A 15800-nucleotide genomic window follows, 5' to 3' on the forward strand; every position below is an offset into this window, starting at 1 on the left:
TACATGGCTTAAATATGGTTCTGTTGCATTAATTCTACTAATGCTCTTTTAAAATATGCAATCACAAATTGGAGAGGAGAAATGGAGATTTTCTGGTAGATCTAAGTAAGGGTGTAGGGCTACGAGAATCTGACAAACAGCAACTTTTTCTGGAAAGGATTTTTTCATTTTTCAAAATCTTAAATGGAAAAAGAAAGATTGAAGGCTCCTTCCATTGAAAGAGCTTTATCAAATTAGGACTAAATTAAAGAAAGCTACATAGTTGGCTTAGGGCATCAGACTTAGCTAATTAGTACTGATACAATTAATTTTTGTATCGCCTGACGTACAAGCTCTACTGAAATGCTTCATTTGAACAAAAGATATATAGAGAACTACTGCTCAAACTGACTATTTTTGTAGTTAATTTCTTCTTCTTTTTTAACAGGAACCTTTACTTACCAAAATGAGACACAATCTGGTGTGTCAGACACCTCCTACTGTCACGGTTCATGTAAAATCAAGTGCATCCAGATCACATCAGCAAAAAAGCCTTATTAGACTAAAGCGGCCTACTTTTAAAGACCATGAAGAAAATTGTGAAAAAAAGGTTCCTAGTCATAAATACAAATGTCCAAAGGGACCATGTCTAGTTATTCAGCGTCAGGAAATGACAGCTTTCTTTAAATTATTTGGTAGGTTAATAATGACAGATATCAATGTATTGACTGAACAGTAGAAAACTATTGAGCAAGTATGTTTTCTAAACTCAATAATTTTGGGAGTGCTTTTTATATGGATACTAATGGCCATGTCTTTGTCTAAATGTATTTTGTTGTTACATTTTAGTGTATGAATATTTAATGCTTAAGGTAAAAATACAAGAAGGGCTACCAAACTGATGAAAAGTATCTTTTTAAATTACAAATGAAACCAACGTGGTATGATACTTTCTTTTATGATTATTTCTCTTTCCTTTCTATTTTCTCTGGTATTTCAACAAATGCATGTAAACCAATGTACATCTTGTTTCACACAAGGCTTAAAAAAGGCTGGACTCCCACTCTTATGTACATGTTATTTATTGTGGGAATAAACATTTAGGGGGAGAAGTGGAATGGAAAGAAAATCTGAGGAGTTGTAGCATCTCTTTTGCATTTGCCTCTTTCATGTAAAGTTTTGTATTTATTTAATTTAGTGAAGAGATTAACTAATAGTGGAAGATTACACTTGGTTTTCACTTGAACCTCGAATACAGAAGTGAATCAGAGAGAGTCTGCAGTAATCGTATTATAGTGCATGTTCACAGACAGTGATGCACTGACCACAAATAATCAAGCAAGTATTGCCTTATAAAGGCTGTCAGGTAATCAAGGCGCAGAGATCTCAACAGTCTATAGTTCATCAGAAATAAAGGTATGCTGTTAGGTGGAGCCACTTACTGCGGGAAGAAATTACATAAATAGAAAAAATACTGGTGATTTTTCACCTTCACTTGCTATTACTGAGAATGAATGAGATGCAGTCACTAAATTTTCCACCTCGCCTTTCTGGTAGTTTGTCTTCTTTTGCTGCTTAAGTTTTTTCATACCTAATCTCTTTCTCCCCTCAGTTTCTCTGTTCTCTACTGGTGGGTCTAGCTTCTTCGTTTTATTTCGTTTAATAAAAGGACCTTCTGTTATTTATTTACAAATACTTTCTAACAAAAACAATTTTGGTGTTTGAAATGCTGCAACTTTCTTTTGTTGCAGATGATGATCTAATCCAAGACTTCCTTTGGATGGACTGTTGCTGTAGAATTGCGGACAAGGTAAGCATATTTCCTTCTTAGTTAATAGAACCTATATTGAGTCAAAAATCTGCCCTTAATCACTTGATACTGTAATGCAAATACAGACCATAATTTTTTTCTAATGTGCTCATATGGAAGCATCAAGAAACTCAATTTATGCTTTCCTCATTGTCCTAGTTTCAGCTGGGATAGAGTTGATTGTGTTCCTAGTAGCTGGTACAGTGCTATGTTTTGAGTTCAGTATGCGAAGAATGTTGATAACACTGATGTTTTCAGTTGTTGCTAAGTAGTGTTTAGTCTAAAGTCAAGGATTTTTCAGCTTCTCATGCTCAGCCAGCGAGAAGGCTGGAGGAGCACAAGAAGTTGGGAGGGGACACAGCTAGGGCACCTGACCCAAACTGGCCAAAGGGGTATTCCATACCATGTGACATCATGCCCAGTATATAAACTGGGGGGAGTAGGGGTGGGGGGAATCGCCACTCGGGGATTAACTGGGCATCGATTGGCGGGTGGAGAGCAATTGCATTGTGCATAATTTGTATATTCCAATTCTTTTATTATTACTGCTGTCATTTTATTAGTGTTATCATTATCATTATTAGTTTCTTCTTTTCTGCTCTATTAAACCATTATCTCAACCCATGAGTTTTACTTCTTTTCCCAATTTTCTCCCCCATCCCACTGGGGGGGGGGGGGGAGTGAGTGAGCAGCTGCGTGGTGCTTATTTGCTGGCTGGGGTTAAATCACAACACTCATTGATAAAAATGATCAAAATATCTTGGTGTAAGATAAATGTGCAAAGCATTTTAGGAAATTATATACTGAAATAATATATTGATACTGCATTTTACATTTCAACAGTATCTCTTGGCAATGACTTTCGTTTATTTCAAGAGGGCTAACTTCACAGTAAATGAGCATACCAGAATCAATTTCTTTGTCGCTCTGTAAGTACTTTTAAATTATCTGGTTTTATTAGCATAAACTTTGCATTGTTTATGCCACTGATAATTATGATACATGATGCGACTTCTTTAATGAGTGTGTAGTTGTTTGGGTTCTATATGAAATACAGAAACATAATGTACAGGCTATATATAAACAGTGCAAATCCAACATTCTTTCTGTGATGACCACCAGTGTGGAACAAGCTGGAGCAGCAGCGAGGGGATGTTTGCATTGGTGTAGTGATATACAGCATAGCATTCTGCCTACCAAACTGAATCTGTGAACTTTTTTAAGCATTACAAGTAATGCATGCAGGACAATACATGGCAACATATACATGGCTCTCACTTCCTGTTACAAGACCCTATTTTATTATATCTTTGCCAGCCTTTAAGTCATTTGTACCAAAATGTTTCCTCACGATACGCACCTCGGGAGTAACTTTTAATTAAAGTTTCTCTCAACGTGATTTAAGTCAACTGTAAAAATGTTGCTAGAGCATTTTTGAGAACTTTTTTGAACAGTTCTAAAATTTCTATACTTTGAAACAGGTGCAATCAGTAATCTGTCTTTACCAAGCCTCTCCATATTTGGCTATACATACAGAGTGATTTAGCATTTTCTTTCGTAGTGTTATATTGCTCGGGTCATCTTTTTCCATAATAGTACTTCTCAGGTACTCTGATTTGCACACTCAGGCGGGGAGAAAGATGGCTGTTTCTTCTGCTGTAAATGGTATTCTGGGTAGTATCCATAGAGCATGGAGGAGAAGGCCATCTGTCCCCATACTGAAGGGAGAAAAGCCAGGCCAGAAGAGTGACAGGATTAGAAAGGGACAAAGGGTCTGGTGAGACTGGGACCAGCAGGAATATTGAGGTTAGGAACAAGTGAGAAAATTCAGGAGGAGACTAGAAGTTGTAATTTTTTCAGGTATGATTTACAGCAGTTTAGTATCAGGTAGATCCAGAGGAAGTAAATATTTTGCTGTTGTCTGAGAAAACAACCAGAACCAGAAGTAGCACATAGTGAAGGAAGGCAGAAATATGGACATGAAGACAATAATTTAAGGTTTTCATTTATATATGAAAGTAGACCTGTATTTAGTTGTTTGCTGCTAATTTAATGTGAGCAACATAATTTTCCAAGAACAGTTAAAATCCTCGTAAAGTTTAACATTTCGTAAGATAGTTTTAAGTATTATTTAGAGAATCAGTCAGAAACTGTTTATTTTAGTGCTAGGATATCTTGCCAGTTTGGATAAAGCTGTCAGGATATGTTAGTTCTTGCATATCTACTAATTTAGGAGCCTCTAGGGTAAAGCAATTTTTATAATAGCTTAAGTTAAGATTTTATTTACCCAAAGGATACATACGGAACTTTCTGATTAAGAAAATACTGTACTCCAGAGAGAAGGCTGTATTTTGTTAGCCGTTTTTCTCACAATACTAGGAGAAAGAACTACTTCAATATTATGTCTTTTATTGTTAGAAATCATACTAACATAGTGATTTAAGATTGAACAACATTTACAGACACAAACATATATATATATATATTTGAAGGTATCTGGCAAATACAGTTGAAGAAGATGATGAAGAATCAAAGTATGACATTTTCCCATGGGCCTTGGGAAAAGCCTGGAGAAAGCTCTTCCCTGATTTCTTAAAGTTAAGAGATCAACTATGGAGTAGAATTGACTACAGGGCTATTGTAAGCAGACGCTGCTGTGAAGAGGTAGGGAGGGTTTTAATATTGTAGATGCTGAAACTACAATAATTAATACCAGCTAACAATCTAGCTCTATACAAATAATTTCTTCTCTAAAGTGTGTAGACAAGCCACAGGAAAGAAAAGGTGCAACTAAAATGTAATGGTCCATTTATCCTCCATGAAAATTTTTTTCTTCTGCATTTAAAATACATTCTCTGAAACTGTGCTTTTAAGGTAAACTAGAATAATTTACATTGCATTAGTGTTAAAAGTGAAGTTTTTATTGACTAGAATCTTTCTGCTTTATGCAAGTATTTTTACTTAAAATTTACCATCAGTTGTTTCACTTCATTCACTTTAGAAATAATTTTGTATGTGTGCATTTGCTCTACAAATTATAAGTTTGTACACAAGTAGAACTTTCAAATAAAGATCCCAGCACCTCAGGTGAAGTTTTAATCCCCTCAAAATTAATAATACAACTTCAGGTGACTTTTTAAGGTAAAGGTTTTTCACTGCATTTAAAAAAAAAAAAACTCAGGACACACTTTTAACATTCTCTACTATTAATGCAGTGTTACAACCTACATTTTACAAACATACTAGGAGGGAAAAAAGACATTCCTCACTTTTCATGGTGAATGTATCTGTCTGGAAAAGCCCTGTCATGTTCTAAGAACATAATGTTTACTACAGCTGGTGGAAAAGAAAATCTCACTTACTCTAGAATTCAATCTCTGGGGATGGGATTGGGTGCTTATGGGAAAAGTACAAGGAACAAGGCAAGTGCAGAATGCTTTTCCTGGCACACCCTCCCAGCTTTCAACAGTCATCAGTTCAGCGACATTGTGAACCAGAAGATCCATCTAGTTGGTGTTTAGCAGTTAGTAAAAGACACCATTTTCAGTCCAACATACAAAGCATAAGCTGGTATTTGTGATGGTTCACATGAATATACAAGGCTGTAAATTGTTGTGTTTCCATATCTGATTCATAACTGGTTCACTTACTTGTGCCTAAGGTAGCAAACTTTCTAGTGAGACAGAAGTAGATAGATAATAGATGATACACATTTCAGCTACATAGTATTAATTCTCTGCCATACATGAATTGGATCCCTTGTTTTCAGCTCTATGCTTTCCTGTTATTTTTACTGTTTCTGATGTAATGGCTGTTCCAATAGGTGATGGCTATTGCTCCAACGCATTACGTATGGCAGCGAGAACGTTCTATACACCACAGCGGAGCTGTGAGAAACTACGATGATCAAGTACAGCTGCCCCGTGGACCTAGTGCTACTCCTACAGACTGCCTGCTTTGTGGTAAGAAGGGAAGATTCGTACGACTAGGATTATCATCATCTTCCTCCTCATCTACTGGCACTTTGGAGATGACAGAATTACATTCATCCCAGAATTTGAAGGACAACTTTCCAGATGAGAAAATGCTCGTTGACTCTCCTTTTTCTTATGCCCAAGGTATGGTTTAATATTGCAATTAATTTTCAGTTAGTTTAGGCAACTGAGGCCATATTTGCCCTTCAGACTACTGTAGGGACTACTGTGTCCTTCTTGGTATGACAAGACAGGATCTCTCTGTGTGAGCACACAGGCCTATTACAAATGCAGTTACCTTGGCAGAACTGTGCTTTTACTGCCATAGTTTCACTTGCATTTTCACATCTTGTCTCTTGACTTCCTGCAAGTACCAACTGCTTTATATTCTGAGTCTCTTCAAATTACCTTCACCTATTACGGTAGATTTTGGGTTGCGTTCCAGTTTATTTAGGCATTTAGTACTATTCTTGCATTATAAATGAAAGTGAGAATCCTATTTTGAATCCAATAGGATTGGCTAGAGGAAACAGTAAAAATATTGGTGTGTTCACATGAGTTAAAAGAGTGTGTGTTATGCGAGTTGAAGTGCTCTTGTTGAGAGCACTGTTTTTAGAAAGGGCAGGCTGCTCAGTTGCTGTCATCAGTTTGGACATACGTTAAATCACAATTCACATTTTCCTTTAAGTGTATCTCAATTGTTGATAGAGTTTATACAAGATTTCAAGATTGGAGTAGGCATAGAAAACCATAAAAGAATTTATTGTGAAAATTGTTTTATGTAATTGAATCTTTAGACATTAATCTATTCAAAATAGCATCCTGAGCCTTTGTATGAGAAGCCTCCATTACACACAGCAGTTATGGGGCAAACGCTCGTTTAATTTACTTTTACGAGTGGAACATGCTTGAGATGTAAACTTTCTGGTGGAGCTGTATAAGGCCTCAGTTCTGCAAAGATACTTTCACGTGCTTAACCACTGTAGAGTTCTTAGCATACTTATTTAATACAGGTTTACAGTTATTTATAGCTTTATTTTTTTATTTGCATTATGTTCTCATATCCAAATTTTCACTATTATAGTAGGATTGTGTTACTGCTTTTGACAGCTTCAGTACAACTGTGATTCTCAAGGGATTCCTCAACCTTGAAAAACGTGGCATTTGAATCTTCCTTGAGATACAGAACAAGTCAGGTGGCTGCAACATGTCATTTAATAAATTTAATGTGTTAAACATCACTACGTGCTTATGTGGAGACTTACGTTAGACCCTAAAAGACTGAATTTTAGATCTATTTTTACTTGAGAGATCTCGCTTTTCATATTTGACAAAAGGTCAGAAAAAATTGTGTTTATTTTGACCATTTGAGAATGCTTTATATGAAGTTCACAAATAACCAGGCAACCTTCAGCATGGGTGTGGGAACTGAACCAAAGCTATACTTGTCAACAACTGCTCTTTTTCTTGAAGCAAGCACAGCTTTATCAAGAGAACAAATTCAGTGAATTTCAGTTTCTCTTACAGTTCTGCTATATGAACATTGCTCTTAAAGAAACTGAAAGCCACCATTTGGTAGTCAGTGAAGTCAGAAGCTGCTTCACTTGCATTTCAAAGGGCAGACTCTGATCCATTATTTTCTTACTAGTTTTTTTTCCTCCTGATTTCTGGTAGACTGTCAGAGCCTGTCCAGCAAAAGGAGACCAGGTAGCACCTTGAACCAAGACAAATCCATGGATTGGTTTATGAAGAATGAAATACACCCAATGAGATAGAAAGAGATATTGTCCTTTGCGGAACAATGTGTTGCATCATGCCACCATACCTGATGATTCTGTTAAAACTTTTCCCTTTAAATAGTAGGCGGGATTTCAAACTTTATAGGAAGTAGAAATCAAAGCACTCATTACTTAAAAGTTACACAACTTGCAAAATGTAGCAGCTACTTTGCAACATTTTATTTTATTCCGATACAATACTCAAGTTAGCAACTAACATCTCGGCAGCATCAAGAAAGCAGGGGTCGAAACTTTCTCAGCTTGGTAAGGAACGCTAATTAAAAAACAAAACAAGTTACTACTTCAGTATTTCAATATACAAGGATTATTTTATTATTATAAGTTTTATGATTTCATGATATAGTAACGTGTCAAATACTAGTACAAAAAAAAAATTATTTTTGAAAACAAAATACCACTAACCATTTAAGATAAAAAAACATTTTCCCAGTGTCTCACCTGAATGACCATCCTGCGAATAAGATGGTCTAGCAACGTAAGGCATGGAGCAGTTTGTTTCAGCATCATCAGAAAGGGATTCTGTGAGAAGTAAATTTTTTTAATTCTTTCTAACAAGTTTAAAACATACACACAGACTAGAGTTGCCAATGCGCATGGATTTTTTTCCCCTGATGTTATTTTCATTTTCTTTTTGCTTCTGTTAAAGTGCTTTTTTGTCACCTATCAGTACATTCAGACCTCTTTGCTCTACTATGGATTTTGCAAATCTGTACTAGTATGAGGCATCTTTTTTGGATTTGCCAGAACAGCATGATTACAAAACAGAGCACGCTGGTACTGTCTCTTCTATGGAATGCTTAAGACCATCAGGGTCCTCTAAAGCAGCTACAGGACGAGTATAGAGGACTGAATTTTATTAAAAAATAAAAATTTAAAAACAGTAGTAGAAGGGCAGTCATTCTTTATTTGCAGATTGCAATTTATTTTCTATTGAGATTTTTAATAAGATATTTAAACTTAAATAACGATTCATATATCCTTTTTCAGACCTGAAAAGGTCTGGGCTGTCCAAAAGCTTGTCTATTCTTTACAACAATCTCAGCTGACCTAAGAAAAAAATATTGCCTGTTCCTACAAGCTTTGCCTTCATTATATCCTTGGATTATCAAATTGCAATAACAGGCTATTTCATCAGCAATTATGTTCTTACCATTGTATTCACTTTCTTTAAGAACTGCTTGATCCTGAATGTGGATTTCTTCGTACTCCTTTTGAGGTGGTTCTTCAATATTTTCTTGAGTTTCCACCATTTGGCTTGATTTACAATTCTTGATTTTAGCAGGGAGTACCAACCAATTTCTATATGTTACCTCAATGATCCTTTCACACAAAAAAGGGAGCTTGCAGGTCCGTATTGTGTCTAAAAGGTCAATAACCTGCGTGATGCTTTTGAAGAAATGCAAAGGATAAAGTAGTATTTTGAAAACTCAAATCATACACCGTTAGTCTCAATTCTACTGGCTTTGTCACATTCTTTACCTTTGAGGTTACACAAGTCCTTCAATTTTAGGGTAAGGGAGCTAGCAACCCGACTACGGAATTGGAAAACAGTACAGTTATTTTGAGGATGTCATTAAGCGAAGACTTCCACTGATCATAACGAGAACATTCCCAAAGTAAAGGCCAAAGGATCTGACCAAGTGTAATTTATACTGAGTGCAACTCCCTAAAAAAAATTACACAGGGTGACAAAAAAAATAATTTCGTTAAACATTTCATTAATGCTGGATGTATATTTTAAAAGATGTTTGGTTTTGTAACAATATTAGGTGATGCCTGAATAAATGTTAAGTGCCAGAAGTAAATACTTACTTTGCTAAATACACAGCGCACACACCACCCTGTTTCAGACTTGGGTGTACGACAGGCAGAGCAGACTGAGGGTTAAGCATATCCAGAACTATCTGCAAGAGACAGATACCTATGTTTTCCCAGTAAATATTAATATGTATCTATCAATTTTTTTCCACAACAACAATGCTTGAAAAAAACATCTTTACCTATGGAAAATGCATACAACAACAGTATGTAATCCCAAACCAATTTTATTACTGCCTCTCAAAGCCATAGAGAAACCGGAGGTCTACACATGTACAAAACAAAGTCCTTGCTACTTCCAAATAAATTTCTGTTAAAACAGCAAGTAACGTTTCACCAACACAGTAGTCCTGTGCTAACGTTAAACCTCCTACTAATTAAATTCCATAATGTTGACATTAATAAAAACTTTTAGAAGACTACATTTACTAACATCTTTGGATATCTAGTTTTCAAATGTAAAAAAAAAATTAAAAAAAATTTTCAAGTGCATCTTTATCATGAAAAGATCACACTACAGTCTCAATGTCTAACTTGCTGTTTGTTTCAAGATTTGGAAAACTTCTGTCATTGGTAATTTATCCATCTTCTGCTAGAAAACTATTCAAACTGTAAAACAATGTGATATGCAATACCTGATCCTTCCTGTGAACCGTTACATTTCAAGTTTTTAAAACGGTATTTTTATGCTATATATTTTATTTCTTTGCTCAAACTGTTTAACACAATTGTCATTTGTTTAAAGTGTTAATTTAAGTAGTTTGTCTGCTTCACATGGAAGAGTGGTTAACATCTAGCTGTTTTTGCCAGCATGCCTCTCTTTACAAAATCTAGATATAAAAAGTGGGACAGGAGAGCAAGCAGTAGCATTCCTTACTTTCACTTAGGCCTTGGTCACATTGTGCGTTCTATATAGCTGATAGCAAAGTGTTTACATATTCATATTTTCTATAAGCTTATGTATTTTTCTTAAATTTAATGTTTGAAATATATGCCTTAGTCAGATACAAAAATATCCATTTCTCCAAAATACAAGACAGTAAGTTTGTCTTTGCTTATAAGACAGCAGTGATTAATTGTATTTCTGTACTACAGCCATATCGCTCTTTCATTTGGGAAACTGTTAACTGAAACCTTGAAAATACTTGTAATCTGACAAAAAAAAATCGCGATGTTTCTTTCATTGATTGATTGTTTTTTCTCATGTTAAACTAGACATGGGAATCCCATTGTGAGTGTGAGCACCAGAGGTTTTAATTTATGCAGAAAAGATCAGTGTCAAATGGGGGGATTCTCTGGACTTACTGCGTCAACTGTTACAGATTTCATATCTGCAGCAGCTGTTGAAATGTCTTTAAGAATGAAATCCACGTTATCTGGCCACTCTTCCATATGTCCTATTTCCCATGCAGCACGCCAGTGCCTGTAATTCTTCTTAGCTAAATTATGATGATCATCTCTGATTTCATAACTTATAACACGTCCTTTGGGCCCAACTGAAAACAAACAAAAGACACTAGATTTACTACTCTTCCCCCTGTAATAAAGAATTTAGAAAAAATAGTGTAGTAAACAACAGAAGTACACCTTTAAATCTCAACTTCACTTTAGGAAATAATCACATATGAAACAAGCAATTACAATTTGTTTTTTCTTTACATATAGAACAAACATATGCAGATAAAGTGCTGGGTTAGTTCTTTTTCAGACTGAAATCCATCAATCCACAGGCAAAATAAAGCATAGTTACAGTAGTATAAACTATTCTTAAGATGCCCTCCCAAAGTAACTCCTACAGCAAAAGAAAACTTGAGCATCTGTGGTCCTATCCATCTACAATTCTTCTGATACAGCTACCAGAGGTACCAGCTGAGAAAGCTCTAACATCAGTCACTACTCACAGGTGCTATAAAACTGACAGACAGTGACTGCTTCTGTTGTTGATAAGAATTGGAACTGCTGGTTTTAAATCTTTTTTGACAGTCCTCGTTTTTACAAAGGTTTGCTGTTTTCCACGCACAGTTCTTTCTCTGCCTGTCCCTTCATAGGATTGGGGAAAGGCTAAGAAACACCCCCCACACCTGCTCACTGATCTCAGCCCCACAGACAAGTTTCCAAGTGTACTCTTTGATTTACACAGGCTTGTGTTATTTTCCTGTTATGGTCTGTAACTGTAATATATTATTACTTGTTTTAAGTATCACTTTACTATCCTGAAATGTACCGTACGAGTCCAACCCATAATTCTTCATAAAGGAAGTGTTAGGAGGAAATCCAGGCACAGACAGCAGCATGTGCAGTGCTGTATTATTCTATCCTTGTACTACTCCAATTCCTCAAACCTATCCCACCACTAGCTTCTCTTTCTCCTTGCTACTTTTTAATGGATGAAGGCAGCTTTCAGCAATCAGCAGTTCAGCGAGTGAGGTTCTATGACTTTTTAAGCCATTTTAGGTCAGAGTCACCAGGCTCCTTCCCTCACCTCTGTGATCCCACTGTGAATCCATTCAGAAAACTGAGTAAAAGAGGGGATGGGTTTCCCAGCAGTCTTCCCCTGATCTAGCTCACCCAGGATCAGACAGAAGCCAGAGCCAACATGTAAGGAGGGAGGGTCTCAGCAGTGTGGCCTTTGATCATCTTAAACAGTTGCAGAATTGCAGCACCAACTCCTTATCACTCAAGATTATCAGTTTGGAACTATTGGAAGAATAAAATTGTTCACACCGGGGTCAGTCTTACTCCTTCATCTGCTCACTCCAAAAACTTCCTACATTTTGAAACTGACTTCTGGAAAAATAAGGACAACTAGTTAAAATAGTGAGGCAAAACTCTTCATTATTGTGATGCTGCAATGTGTCAAGTTTGCATATATCATGTTTTCCCGTTCTCAAAGATCTTAAAGTCATGGCAAATGCCACATTCTTAACACAGTCCTAACTTTGTCCTGTTGCATGTCAGTAGCTTCTGGGAAAGATTAAAGGAATGGAAAATAAAACATGAAACGAGAGTAACACGAAGAGAGGAGATTAATGAATCTGTTAAATCAGTGAGAATTGTGGACATTAAATACTTCCATGGACCTTGGTAACATGCTCACTAGATTTAAATTCCAGCATTTACCTATGTAGCAGCTCTTTTTCTTGTTGGGTGTCACTGTACTAAATGGTGGCAAAATTAGCCACCATCAGGAAAGACCAAATCAAATCTTATTTATTTCAGGGTCAGCGCCAAATTGCATTAAGCTGTGACTAACACTGTCCATATTTGGTGCTGATTTAAGTTCCATAAATTTGAAAATAGCGATACAATCTCATACCTTTTTCCCTCTCCTCAAGATAGAGCTGAGCTGCCGCACAAGGACTGCTTTCTTCCCATGGATAGGGTTAACAGATTTTGCTGACTTGGCATGGTTACAGCTAAATTAAAGTGATCAGAAGGAACCTATTGAACAAGACTGAAAAAGGAGAGGAAGAATTGGTAAGTCCAGGTGTGTTTGTAGGAAATGGCCACAGCGGCCTGAATACACAAGTCAGAAAATAATTTGCTAAAAGCTAACTTTTGCCTTAGCCAACATCAGGTATTCAATCTCTTTCTTTGGATTTAGGGTCTGCCTGTAGGGGAAGATGGGAAAAGCTAATGACTCTTACTTTCCCTCTCTCTAAATGCATCTCTGGAAACAGAAGTGCTGACTTTCATTTTCTGTTTTGTCAGCTTCTAGCTCCCATGGCAGCAATGGTTTCTTTGAGGATAATTCCAAACTATCTTCAAAATCCAATCACAGAACGACAAAACCCCCCTAGTTTATTGCAGAAAGGTGATCGGAAGGAACTAAGGAATAGCAGTAGGAGGCAGAAAGAAGGAGGGGGAGCAGAGGTACAACTGCTGACCTCAAAACCTGGGCCCAGTGTATTTCAAGACCACCTGCAGCTGAGTGATCTTGGGGCAGCATTTAACGGCTGATCATTAAAATAAGCATTTTCAACTGAATTAGTACGCCAAGTGAAGATTGCGGCAGCTAAAACAACGGACTAAGAACAAACTACTCTGTTCATCTCAGGAGGGGACCTTCCAGATTCCCTTTGCTGCTGCTTACACACCCTCACCAATTTTAAGCTCCTGATGGATCTCAGCACTCTAGTTTGTACCATTCACTAAGTGTAACCATTCCTAGTTCCTCATGTTATCCTCAGCAGTATGACCTGACATCCAGGAGCAGGGTTGGATCGATGACACTGGTAACATACTTGCTGGACACTAAACTTCCTCAGAAAAACCCATGCTTCTAAAAAGCCTTGTATTGTTATCCTGGAGCACATGCCAAGGGACAGCAGATACAGCATTGCTACATGGGAGAGTAAGAGAAAACTAATTTGCTGCCTTTGAGTTCAAAGGTTAACGGACTTGAACAAAAAGAGCAGCCAATCTGTTCAGTTTGTCTCCCTCACAAGAGCATAAGAGGAAGCATCACCTCCCACAGATACTTGGCTGGCTGCAAGTGGGAGTACCAAAACATCTTCTATCTTGAACTGTTGAATAACACGGAGTATAGCCACAAAGGCAGCCCAAACCGTAAACATTTTACAAAGACAGCATAGTCTATAACAACGCTTTATAACACACACTGGACAATAGTAAAAAAGAAATGTTAGTGCTGAGGTTTCACAGAAGCTCAGGATATGGGCTGCTTCTCAGGTTCAGTGACCACTGCTGGGACCCTCAGGTATCCAGTTACTCTGATGGTGGGGTGCCCACAAACCCTGTCTTTGAACATAAGCCTTCAGGATATGCAACTTGTGCTTTTCTGCTCTACCAGTTCAAGATGATCCGTGATGAGGTTCCTGTCTTTACCCTCCAAAGCCCTTTAATATTGCAGAGAAGGGCAGTATTCTGCAATAGCAGAAATACATTTTTAAAAAACAAACCAATTTGAAAACCAAATTCAAGCAGTGCTTTACTTTCAGGTGTGTACAAAAGCAATTACAGCAAACAATTGTGGTGGTTTTGTTTTAGTTTTTTTCTTTCCTTAAGGAAGTTGTTCTATCAGAAGCTCATCAATTAAATTACTCTGAAATGTGGTCCACTAACAAGATACCTACAGATGAGATGAAGTTGAAGGGTGAGGTTTCGCCCTTGCTCACATTGCTGAGTGCAAAGGCTCTCTACCTTTTAGAGCACTGAGATCTAGATCAAACCAGGCTAGCTATAACATGAAAAAAATAAGTGTGCGTCCACATAAGCATTTTCACTGGTACCTAGCAATCTGATTATTCATGTGGTCCATCAAGATGAGGAAAAGGAAACTGAGAAAGGCAAGAGATTGAGAGAAGGCGTCTAGTACGGTTAAGCCAAAGCCAGCAATAATGATGGCTGAAACCCAGCTTTCTGCAGGGCCTTCGGTAACGCTTTGCACTACGGCCCTTGAAATACACTCAAAACGTTTTGCAGTCCCCACATTGGCTCTGGCACAGATGTAATTTTCCTTTACGTCAACAAACTATATATGAACATGTGAACTGCAGCAAAACTTTTAAGAACTGACCACAAGTATTTGGTCAAAAGAAAGGCAACATGTGATAAGGACATTGCGCTGCTTCTATGTTTTCTAAAACCAGGTTCTCACCTGCTCTTGACAGAAACAAGCTCATAGCGCCAGACCCGCTGCCAGTTTCCAAAACGGTGTCTCCCGGGTGGATATCCATCATCGTTAAAATAGCACTTATATCCTGCGGGTGAAAAGAAACACGCCACGTTACTACTCTCGGAAACTAAGGGTGAGATTCAGCCAGTGACCTCCCAGTCACCGGCCAGCCCCGGTGAACGGCCGGGTACCTTGGGGTAGGCGATGGTGGGTCCCCGCGGCATCAGGAGCACGTACTCCTCCAGCGAGGGCCGCCTCAGCAGCAACGGCGCCCCGGCCGACGTACGCAGCATCTGCCCGGGCAGCTGTCCGATGATGTCGTGGTGGGGCAGGAAGCCTCTGGGACTGGCCAGAACCGAACCCGCGGCCAACCGGCACAACAGCTTCAACGTCGCGTTGTGCTTCCTCCGTACCTCCGCCAGCGCCAGCTCCCCGGCGCGGAAAGGGCCGGGCCGGGCTCCCGCCGCCTCAAGAGACACCTGAGGGGCGGTCGCCGCCGCCGCCGCCTCCTCCTCCTCCTCCTCAGGGGGAACCTGAGGGGCCGCCGCGCACCGCCCCACCGCCGCCGCTTCTTCCGGCGGCAGCAGCCGCCTCACCCGCTCCAGCGGCGACAGCGACGTCTCCCACGCCCGCCTCCGAGGCCTCCCGCCGCGGGCGGCCCCATCGCCGGAGGAGACGGCTCGCCACAACCCCCGCCAGACCCTCATGAGGAACGAGGCGGGAAGGCGACGGCTCCCAACGGTCGCGCGCCTGCGCGGCGCCGCGCGCCCCGGGTGACGCCG

General features: G+C 38.7%; 2 protein-coding genes across 3 annotated transcripts; one reads left to right on the forward strand and one right to left on the reverse strand.

The window, feature by feature from the left end:
• The first annotated feature begins 432 nt into the window (after nucleotides 1-432).
• Nucleotides 433-7590, forward strand: SPDYA (speedy/RINGO cell cycle regulator family member A). Its single transcript, XM_009924829.2, has 6 exons — nucleotides 433-674; nucleotides 1731-1789; nucleotides 2633-2718; nucleotides 4282-4453; nucleotides 5613-5907; nucleotides 7438-7590. Exons 1-6 carry the CDS (start codon nucleotides 446-448, stop codon nucleotides 7536-7538), a joined length of 942 nt encoding a protein of 313 aa, XP_009923131.1. The 5' UTR covers nucleotides 433-445; the 3' UTR covers nucleotides 7539-7590.
• Nucleotides 7591-7706: 116 nt separating this feature from the next.
• On the reverse strand, nucleotides 7707-15777 carry TRMT61B (tRNA methyltransferase 61B). 2 transcript variants are annotated; one of them, XM_069799949.1, is made up of 7 exons: nucleotides 15210-15777; nucleotides 15001-15103; nucleotides 10686-10876; nucleotides 9375-9466; nucleotides 8713-8948; nucleotides 8001-8081; nucleotides 7707-7815 (listed from the first exon to the last, which is right to left on the reverse strand). In XM_069799949.1, the coding sequence occupies exons 1-7, from the start codon at nucleotides 15723-15725 to the stop codon at nucleotides 7772-7774; spliced, it is 1263 nt and encodes a 420-aa protein (XP_069656050.1). In that variant the 5' UTR covers nucleotides 15726-15777; the 3' UTR covers nucleotides 7707-7771. The 2 variants fall into 2 exon arrangements, with proteins under 2 accessions (XP_069656050.1, XP_069656048.1); XM_069799947.1 differs by lacking the exons at nucleotides 7707-7815; nucleotides 8001-8081 and having other exon boundaries at nucleotides 8177-8948.
• Nucleotides 15778-15800: the final 23 nt, after the last annotated feature.

The sequence above is a fragment of the Haliaeetus albicilla genome, chromosome 13, assembly GCF_947461875.1.
Source record: "Haliaeetus albicilla chromosome 13, bHalAlb1.1, whole genome shotgun sequence".
Lineage (NCBI taxonomy): Eukaryota > Metazoa > Chordata > Aves > Accipitriformes > Accipitridae > Haliaeetus > Haliaeetus albicilla.

Coding starts and splice junctions, on each gene's coding strand:
- SPDYA (XM_009924829.2), top strand. CDS start 446: ATGAGACACAATCTGGTGTGTCAGACACCTCCTACTGTCACGGTTCAT. Junction 1,790..2,632: donor GCTGTAGAATTGCGGACAAG/GTAAGCATATTT, acceptor ACATTTCAACAG/TATCTCTTGGCAATGACTTT. Junction 4,454..5,612: donor GCAGACGCTGCTGTGAAGAG/GTAGGGAGGGTT, acceptor CTGTTCCAATAG/GTGATGGCTATTGCTCCAAC.
- TRMT61B (XM_069799947.1), bottom strand. CDS start 15,725: ATGAGGGTCTGGCGGGGGTTGTGGCGAGCCGTCTCCTCCGGCGATGGG. Junction 15,104..15,209: donor CCACCATCGCCTACCCCAAG/GTACCCGGCCGT, acceptor TTTCACCCGCAG/GATATAAGTGCTATTTTAAC. Junction 9,467..10,685: donor AATCTGTAACAGTTGACGCA/GTAAGTCCAGAG, acceptor TGTCTCTTGCAG/ATAGTTCTGGATATGCTTAA.